This window comes from Borostomias antarcticus (assembly GCF_949987555.1).
Source record: "Borostomias antarcticus genome assembly, chromosome: 18".
Lineage (NCBI taxonomy): Eukaryota > Metazoa > Chordata > Actinopteri > Stomiiformes > Stomiidae > Borostomias > Borostomias antarcticus.
The window spans coordinates 3,910,760-3,920,833 of NC_140251.1; the positions used below are offsets into that span (position 1 = coordinate 3,910,760).

At 47.1% G+C, this 10,074-nt stretch overlaps 2 protein-coding genes across 2 annotated transcripts in view; both read right to left on the minus strand.

Moving 5' to 3' along the window:
- Nucleotides 1-365: 365 nt before the first annotated feature.
- Nucleotides 366-2,590, minus strand: cfap161 (cilia and flagella associated protein 161; the record flags this gene model as incomplete). Its single annotated transcript, XM_084452542.1, has 7 exons — nt 366-443; nt 608-730; nt 1,071-1,106; nt 1,557-1,638; nt 1,949-2,166; nt 2,255-2,344; nt 2,519-2,590. The coding sequence occupies 7 exons, from the start codon at nt 2,588-2,590 to the stop codon at nt 366-368; spliced, it is 699 nt and encodes a 232-aa protein (XP_084308668.1).
- Nucleotides 2,591-3,146: 556 nt separating this feature from the next.
- cers3b (ceramide synthase 3b) overlaps nt 3,147-10,074 on the minus strand; it is an 8,622-nt gene continuing 1,694 nt past the window's right edge. Inside the window, exons 4-12 of the mRNA XM_084452876.1 lie at nt 9,054-9,171; nt 8,062-8,180; nt 7,929-7,986; nt 7,500-7,550; nt 7,267-7,359; nt 6,862-6,990; nt 6,590-6,696; nt 4,733-4,886; nt 3,147-3,938 (exon numbers count right to left, since the gene is read on the minus strand). Of these exons, the coding sequence (XP_084309002.1) occupies nt 3,816-3,938; nt 4,733-4,886; nt 6,590-6,696; nt 6,862-6,990; nt 7,267-7,359; nt 7,500-7,550; nt 7,929-7,986; nt 8,062-8,180; nt 9,054-9,171 (952 nt within the window). The 3' untranslated portion in view covers nt 3,147-3,815. The remainder of the gene's footprint in view (nt 3,939-4,732; nt 4,887-6,589; nt 6,697-6,861; nt 6,991-7,266; nt 7,360-7,499; nt 7,551-7,928; nt 7,987-8,061; nt 8,181-9,053; nt 9,172-10,074) is intronic.

Below are 10,074 nucleotides of genomic sequence, written 5' to 3' on the forward strand. Positions count from 1 at the left end.
CCATGTAGAGAGAGCTTGGGTATAACATACTGTACTACAGTTAAACATACAGTACTTGAGCGGGTGCTCACACACCCAAGTCTCCTTGCTGCTGCTCTGTGGGTGTGGCCTGTGATTGTGGGCAGTCCAAAAGTTTTTGCCACTGCTCTGTGGGGTTAGAGGTCACTAACAGCCAGTGGTTCATGTCTCGCTCGGCCTTGTGGGAGTCCAGGAAGGTGTGGGCAGTAACCTCATATTCCTTGCCATACGGAGTCCTACAGAAATACACATACAGCACCACGATATACATACAACACAACATCTTATGAGATAGAAATGTTTACTCCTGCTGGAGTGGTCTTGTGATGAAAAGAGGAAATGTGGGTTTACCACAGAATGTGCTCTCCCAGGACGGCGAGGGCGTGGTTGGTCTTGCAGTGAGTGATCAGGACTTTAGCATTAGCCTGTAGGAAGACACAGACATAGCTAGGAGTAGGACTTAGAGATAGGAGTGGCTGAGAGGATAAAGCTATCCAGATATGCCCACTGGGATGTTTGGCTTGGTAGAGCATGGGTGAAGTTAGGGATAGGGAGTAGGAGTTGGAGGCGGAGCAGAGATAGGACTCACTGGTACAGGTAGTCCCTCATGCTCCATCCTCTCCTGGGGGTCAAAGTGCAGGATTTTCCACCAGGACAGGAAGGAACCCTGCTGGTCAAGACTCACTTCCTGGAGACGGGACTTCTTTGCACACTTCAAATCAAATCAAAACTTTTGTTACAGAATATCACAATGGGTTCTCCAAAGGACCTAAAAACGAAAATAGGCAATGACTGACAATCGTTTACACATTTTTGGCTCAAGTTGGTTCAAAATGGCAGTCGTATAGGTAGGTAGGTACTTTATAATGAATCCCTGAGGGGAAAATTGCACAATAATAATCTATAATCTATAAAAACAGGTACAAAAACAGTCCTTCCACAGACTTGCCGTTATTAGAGAGGCTATAAAAACATGGATGAGTTCAGCATGTGGACAATGCATGCTTCTGCAGTGCATATCATTTGAAAATTTGAAAAAACATTATCGTTACCTTCTGAAATGTCCTGTGGTCGCTGGTCAGATACAGCTGAGGGGAAACATTTTTGGACACAGAGAGAGTGGTGAGTAAGATTTCTCATGTGTTTTGAGGGGGTGAGTGTCAATCAGAAACTCAACAACAGAAGAAATCCAACGCTAGTGTGAACGGAGATCTTTTTTGGCCTTTTGAAAATAAATGAAACCATACCAGAATAAACGTGGCCTCAGACCACCCCTCCTCCTTCCAATCAGAACACTCCTTCCTCCTTCCAATCAGAACACTCCCTCCTACTTCCAATCAGAACACTCCTTCCTCCCTCCAATCAGAAGACTCCCTCCTCCTTCCAATCAGAACACTCCTTCCTCCCTCCAATTAGAACACCCGCTTCTCCCTCCAATCAGAACACTCCTTCCTCCCTCCAATCAGAACACTCACTCCTCCCTCCAATCAGAAAAGTGTTTTAGTCAGGAGAGCTGATACCCAGATGGGCTTCCTCACCCCTCCAGCAAAGCCAGGGGTTGTTCTCAGGGTGAAGCTCTGGTCGTATCTCAGCGGTTCTCCCTCCGCACTGCCGTCGGCACTAAACACACACAGAGAAGCGTTACACACACACACACACACACACACAGAGAGAGAAGCGTTACACACACACACACACACACACAGAGAAGCGTTACACACACACACACACACACACAAAGAAGCGTTACACACACACACACACACACACACAAAGCGTTACACACACACACACACACACACACACACACACACAGAGAAGCGTTACACACACACACGTGTGAAGTGAATATGCAGGCCAACGATAAGTGTGTGTCTGTGTGTGTGTGTGTGTGTGTGTATGTGTGTGTGTGTGTGTGTGCGTACACTACCTGCGGATGATGAAGGCTGTACGTGTGCAGGGCTGCATGCTTCTCCCCGCGCTGACTCCGCACGGTGACTGAATGGCGGCGTCAGGGCCCTTCCCTAAGCTGCTGATGTCTGCGTTGATGCTGACGGCACAACTGTCTCTGTTGGATCCTCCCTCATTCACCAGCATCACGACGTCTCCAAAACATACACCGCCACCTTGGGCCACAGACAGACTCACCTGCACAAAGTGAGTCACTTAGGACACTCTCTGTTGTCATTATGGATAGCTGGTATTGTTTAGGACATGGCTGTTATAGGTTCCTTACCTGTCTCAGGAGGTTCTGTTTGAGGTAGCCTGTTTTCTGGACAGTAAGCTCACCCTTCTCTTTCCTCTCTAGGAAGTCTTTTAGTGTGTCCTGAGGACAAAAACCCATATAAGAACACTCTTTCACACACTCTGCATAGCTTTTTTGCAGTAATTGCTTACATCAGCAACACTAACTAAACTATAATGTTAGTAGCCTAGCTAAAGTTAGATAGCTAGCTATAGGCTAATGCTTCAAGCAGTGCTTGAAGATCTCGAAACGAACCTCTTCCAAAGTGACGTCTTCGCACCAGTTTCCAACACGCACGTTTGGGCTGTACGTCCTAACATGAGCCATGTTGGTTTTGTAGCTAATTCTAGGAGAGAAGTTGATTTCAGTGTTGTTTTCGATAAGGACGTCTAGCTTGCTAGCAGCAGCAGTCCCTTCGGTTTGAAAACGGGCATGGTTTGTGTCTTCGTCACCATAGTAACTGTACATCAGTCATCGGACTAGTTCTTGCTATCTGTCGCTAGAGGGCGCTCTGACACAGAAAGACAGATGGATACCAGCTACTGAATCAGGCATCCCACTAATCTCTCCTCATTCATTATCATCATCATCATCACCATCATCATCATCATCATCATCATCATCATCATCATCATCATCATCACCACCATCACCATCATCATCATCATCATCATCTTCATTTTAATGTTAGGTTTTATTTTTGTCTTTTGTATGTTCCTGTCTGTCTGTAACTGTGTGTTATGCTGCTGTCCACCCTGAACAGGTCTCTCTTGTAAATGAGACCCTAGGTCTCAATGAGATTGTTAACCGGTATAAATAAAGGTGCATGAAAATTAAAAGAAAAAAAAAATCTTCATCATCATCATCTCCAACATGAGATTTTATTTATTTTTTATTTTTTTAGCAAAAACATGAGTTCATTCAATTGGGTTTATTGGGATAAAATCCAATAAATTCATCATGATACTGCCATCCTGGCTTCACTGAGCCCAAACAACTGTTATGGACTTTTAATTAACTTTGTGCATCATCCTTCATATCTTCCAGGGAAAATCAGGGTTTCTGCTTGACTCCTGTGCCTTTCTCCGAGTTCTTCAGTGTGTTTGGGCTCTCCGGCCATCAGGGAGTGGCTTCAATGTTCTCTCTCTCTCTCTCTCTCTCTCTCTTTCTCTCTCTCTTTCTCTCTCTCTCTCTTTCTCTGTCTCTCTCTCTCTCTCTTTCTTTCTCTCTCTCTCTTTCTCTCTCTATCTTCCCCCGCCCCCATACCAGCCATGTTTCCATCCACTTGTCAATCGAATTGTGTGAGGATCGCTAAAAATATAAATGCGAATAAAGCCGGTGAACGTGCGTTTCCATCTAGAGCTTTAAATCGGATAAAGCATTTATCACAAAAGACTTTTATCGAACAAGAGAAAATCAGATGAGATCGACAGTACAAACTTTTTGTCGATTTTCATGACTTTTAATCGAACTTTACTGTTTCCATAAGGCATTTTTAATTCGATTTAACTTAATTTGCATAAAACGTGTGGATGGAAACATGGCTACTGTCTCAGTGCCCAGTGGCTCTCCCTCTGAGCCCAGAGCTATTCCTGAGCTTCTGCTGTTGGCCGTCCTTCTCCGATGTGTCATCATTGTCTTCCTCCTCCTCGTCACTCCTGTCATCCCCTTTCAACTGGAGGAGGGAGAGATGGAGGAGAGAGGGTATGGAGAGAGGGAGAGAGGGCAGAGATGGAGGAGAGAGGGTATGGAGAAAGGGAGAGAGGGAGAGATGGAGGAGAGAGGGTATGGAGAGAGGGAGAGGGGGAGAGATGGAGAGGGGGAGAGATGGAGGAGGGTATGGAGAGAGGGAGAGGGGGAGAGATGGAGAGGGGGAGAGATGGAGGAGGGTATGGAGAGAGGGGGAGAGATGGAGGAGGGTGATATGGAGAGAGGGAGAGGGGGAGGACAGAGGGTATGGAGAGAGGGAGAGGGGGAGAGAGGGAGAGGGGGAGAGATGGAGAGGGGGAGAGATGGAGGAGGGTATGGAGAGAGGGGGAGAGATGGAGGAGGGTGATATGGAGAGAGGGAGAGGGGGAGAGGGGGAGGACAGAGGGTATGGAGAGAGGGAGAGGGGGAGAGAGGGAGAGGGGGAGTGATGGAGGAGGGTAATATGGAGAGAGGGAGAGGGGGAGAGATGGAGGAGGGTAATATGGAGAGGGAGAAGTTAAAACATAATGTACTGTATACTGTAGTAACTGTTGCAAAATTATCCAGCATCAAAGACAGCGGTCCTCATATATACGTAACACACACACACACAGAGACCTACGCACACACACACACACACACACACACACCTACGCACGCACACATACATACACACACACATACCTACGCATATACCTACGCACACACACACACACACACACACACACACACACACATACCTACGCATATACCTACGCACACACACACACACACACGTACGTTGTTGTAGAGGAGCTTGTAGAACATGTGTGATATGAGCACGGCCCAGTAGAGGTGGAGTGTCTGCAGCAGCAGCAGCATGGCGTTGAAGAAGTAGTAGCCAAAGAAGGGAGGGTACAGCTCCACAGGATATACCCACGTACAGTGGATCAGCCTGAGACGCACACGTACAGAACACACACACACGTCACGCCTGAGACACACACATACCGTACAGTATGACACACAGGCACACACGTCACACCTGAGACACACGCGCACAGCACACAGGCACACACACACACGTCACACCTGAGACACACACGCACAGCAAACAGGCACACACACACACGTAGAGCCCAGGGATGTAGTACTAAACACAGATTAATACAGTTGATCAGAAAATAGCTGAGTAAACTCTCAGCCTCATTTTCAACAGGTACTGTAGGTAAACTGAGTTTATTTGGGTTTACCCTCCACTACACCCCTGGTCATACCTCAGACACACACACACAACACACAGCCACACTGTACTGTACACATCATTAGGGATGGGTTTCAAAAATCGATTCATCGATTCATGAATCCCAAAATAAATCTTTTATTTAATGAATGAATGAATAAATGAAGGTATGAATAGTTCATTAATTCATTCAATGATTCATTCATTCATTCATTTTTTTAAATCAGTATTGATACCCAGCCCTAGTATTGATGTGTTGCATAACTTGGCTGTCATGTAATTAAGGTCATGTAATTACAGCAAAAAAAAAGGTTTTAGTAACACTAACCAAATCTATATTGAATCGAATCGAATCGAATTGAATCGTGATAATCGATTCTGAACCTTGTGAATCGGAATCGAATCGATTCTTGAAATTCGACTCGATACCCAGCCCTACACATCATAGTGGCCAGATGGGAAAGCTGTGATCTGATGCTGGCTATAGCCCAGTCCAGCGCTCTGTGGTCAAGAGTTGGGTTCGTAGTCCGTTTATGGTTGAGTCATGGTGGAGTTGAGGTTGGCTTATTGTGACGACTCTCAGACTTCTCCCTGCTGGAGTTATGCTGTTGTCTGTTCTGTTCTGGATGTTTTGTCTGTTTTGTCTGTTCTTGTTTTGTCCAGCAGGTGGAGTCTGGGAGTGGTCCTGATCAGATGCACCTGGCGCAGGTGTGCATGGGGTATGATGCCGCGTTCCAGATAGGATTTTGACATCATGGTGGGAGTGTTACAAGGGGAAACACTCGCATCCTTCCTCTTTATAATAGTCCTGGACTACGCACTGAGGCTGGCAATCCAGGGAAGGGAGGAGGATCTTGGCTTCACTATAACACCTAGGAGGTCAAGAAGGCATCCTGCTGTAATCCTAACAGACCTGGACTACGCCGACGACATCAGCCTGTTATCTAACCACTTGAGGCAAGCACAAGAGCTCCACTTCCCACCCGTGAACAGAGAGCGCAACTGGGAGTACATCGATCTGTACGAGTTCACGGGTGGGAAGTTACGGGTTTGACTGCCATTCCAGAGCATTTTCACATGTAGGAGGTCGGAAACACACAAGTTACGGGTTGCCTGGAACGCGCCATAAGGGCCGTCCAAAATCAGAGTTCTCTCTCTCTCCCCAGAAGCACCTTTGTTTGATTTGGACTTTTGGTTTACATCTTACAACATCCACTCTCACCATACTGTTGTCATTGCATCCATACATTACACTGCACCACTGACATACTGATATTCACATCTCATACTAGTTGATTATTGTTTGTATGATTTAGTAGCCACTTATTAAATATTCTTAAAAGCTTGCTTTGGTCGTGTGACTCCCCTTTTGGTTGCGACCTCGGAACGAGCTGGGTCGTAACACTTATACTCACCAGAAGGGCAAGATGACGAGCCTCGTTACCATGAAGAGAACATAGAACACCGCAAACAAGGTGTTTGCTGTCGACTCCCACTTTGCATAGTTAAACACCTTCGCCCCCTGAGAGAGAAGGCAGGACGACAAAAGTCACATTCTGCGTTCGATTCTCCTCTTGAATTAGTTGCTACACAGCTAGCTATCCATTGACTGACACTAGCTGTACTAGCCAATAACAGCTCCTGACCCTCTTGGCTGTGGACCGGCGGGTAGCGGCGCGGTACTTACCTCCAGCAGCCAGTCGGTGGCGTCGTGGAGCACCATGACGAGGGTCCCGATGCGGATGTAGTTGGAGCTCCAGGAGAACGCCAGCAGAATCAACGTGGCTGCATGGTGGATCACCTGCTCTCGGAAGTCCTACACACACACACACACACACATACGCACACACACACACACAAACACACACATGCATGCATGCGCATGCAAACACATGCATGCGCATGCACACACTCACACATAAACACACACACATCCTTGTTAGGGTGGACAAGGAACATACTAGGACTCACACACTAACACTGAAGATTCAAAACAACCATTATGGTAAGAGATTCAAAGACATACTGTACTGTACACAACAGCAAACACACACTCACTCACACACACACACACACACACACACACACTCACCTTTCGTTTGACATCAGATGTGAGGCTGAGAAGCAGAGAAAGGTAGAAGCTGCTCTCCACAATGTAATACCAGTACTGAGACTGCAGCATGGACTAGGTCACACACACACACAAAACTGTCATAACTTTTCAGGTTAGATGGTTATAGGATAGTGTGTGTGTGTGTGTGTGTGTGTGTGTGTGTGTGTGTGTGTGTGAGAGAGAGTGTGTGTGCAAGTGTGTGTGGTACTCACTTGTTTGGGGAATTCGGCCCAAACCTCCCTCAGGTTATAAAACCAAGGTTTCTGAAAACAGATGGTAGTGAAGGAGGGAGGGAAAGGAGGAAGTTGAGAGACAGAAAGAAAGAAAGAAAGAAAGAAAGAAAGAAAGAAAGAAAGAAGAGACAATTACGCATGTCTACTACTTTATCTATGGCAACCATACTGTATGAGAGAACTTTGCAAGCCCAAATCTCTGAAGCAGAAACAGAGAAAGAGAGAGAGGGAGAGAGAGAGAGAGAGAGAGAGAGAGAGAGAGAGAGAAAGAGAGGGAGAGAGAGAGAGAGAGAGAAGAGATGGCTTGAGTATAGCCCTGAAGCGTCACATTTCCCAAAATAGTGTGATGGCTTGAGAGGGAAGACTGCCAGGATGGTCTGTGAGAATGACAGAATGGACCATACTCACATCGTACAGAGCTATCAGTCCCCCGACGAACGCACACAGGTAAAACACACACCTCCAACTGTGGACAGGAAGAAACGCGTCATAATCACACTTCTTAACACAAGCACACACACACACACACACACTGTCTGACCTTGCTTCACAGAACCTCTTGCAGAGGCCTGGTCTGTCCTGGTTCCTCCTCCTCCGGAACCAGACGTGGACACTTCTCTCAGACCACCCTGTCTTCTTACACAGAGCCCTCACATCCTCCTGAGAGAGAGAGAGAGAGAGAGAGAGAGAGGGGGAGAGAGAGAGGGAGAGAGAGAGAGAGAGGGAGAGGGGGGAGAGAGAGGGGGGGTGAGAGAGAGAGGGAGAGAGAGAGAGAGGGAGAGAGAGAGGGGGTGTGAGAGAGAGAGAAAGAGGGAGAGAGGGGGTAAGAGAGAGAGGTAAAGAGAAAGAGAGGGAGGGAGAGAGAGAGGGAGAGAGAGAGGGGGGTGAGAGAGAGAAAGAGGGAGAGAGGCGGTAAGAGAGAGAGGGAAAGAGAAAGAGAGGGAGGGAGAGAGAGAGAGAGAGAGAGGGGGTGAAGCTTGGGAGGTTATTGTTTCTGCTAATCAAAGCAAACATAATATAACAGTGTAGAATCAGAATTAGATCAGTTTGTTGCCATGGTAACTTACACACACTAGGAATTAGTTGTGCATAATCTGATGGAGACATCATTAGACAGGGTGCAGGACAGGATCAGAACAGTGCAAACACAGGACAGTACAATTACAAAATACAATATATCCAATAAATTACAACTGCAAAATACAATAATATACACAGAATGGAGTGAGTGTGAGTATAGTGTCCGTGGAGAACTGCAGAGTGTAATGTATGTGCGATGTGTTATATATGTAGTGTTATATACTGTTGTGATATGCGTGTGCAGTGCGGGCCTATGTACAGTAGATTAGATAGTAGAGCGTAGAACCTACAGTAAGCAGATTGTATCTTAGCAATAGACCAGTGAAGTATGGCTACTGATTCGCCCTCTGTTAGGCATAGCAGATGATGTCTCCCAACGCTCGCCCAATCCCAGCCTCTCATAACGACCGGAGAGATTTGGGGTTGGGGGGAGGGGCTAACGGCTGGCGGTACCTGAGCAGGGGCTCGTGATTGGGTGAGGAAGAAGTTCTGGAGGATGGGATTGTGCGCCGCTGTGGGACGCAACCGATCCCTGATCCCCAACACGCTAGCCAGGGGCGTGGCTATGTACCTGCATCAGCAAACAGCCAATAGCAAACAGTATATAACAAACAACAACGACAACAACAAACAACATTTATTGTCATACGGTGGATATAGCACAGCACACGGTGATGAGGCACATACACACACACACACACACACACACACACACACACACACACACACACACACACACACACACACACACAGTGACAGAAGTGTCCACCAATGAAATTGTTCTCCTGCTCTTCACTCATGTCATCATCCTTCCCCCAAGGGCTGCTGGGAGAAGCCAGTAGGCAGCGTGCAGGGGACGCGCCCGGGGGCCAACCAAGCGCTCCTGTCCATCTTCGCCAGGGATGGACAGCGTTAGCTATCTGTTCTTCTGCATGCTTTTCATATTGGGTTCTTTTTTTATTTGTACACGGGGAGAACATGCAAACTCGACACAGAAAGGCCCGGAGACCTTCTTGCCGTGAGGCGACAGTAGTTACTGCGCCACAGTGCAGTACAGTACGTGAGCCATTTTGGGGCTCAGTGTCTTTGCTCAAGGACACTTCGGAACACTCCGGAAGCTGGGATCTAACCGATCCTCAGCTGGCCGCTCTACCTCCAGAGCGATATACAAATATATTCCAGGAGCTTGCCCCAGGTTGCCTGTTTCAATATCTGTGTGGTCTGTATGGCTCTATGTGCTACTAACCCTGTTCTGCCTTCCCTCTCCCTAGTGCCTCTCTCTCTCCCTCCTATCTTCTAACCAGGTCCAGTGGATGCCCCAATGTCACCAGCAGACCTCCCGGAGTCCGATAGATACCCCCGTGTCTGCTGTGGATGTCGTAGCATGTCCTTAGAATGTTCTCTCTCCTATGATGCTTTTTAGCCTCTCTTACTCTGAAATGTAATTTAATGTAATGTATTGCTTTATAAATGT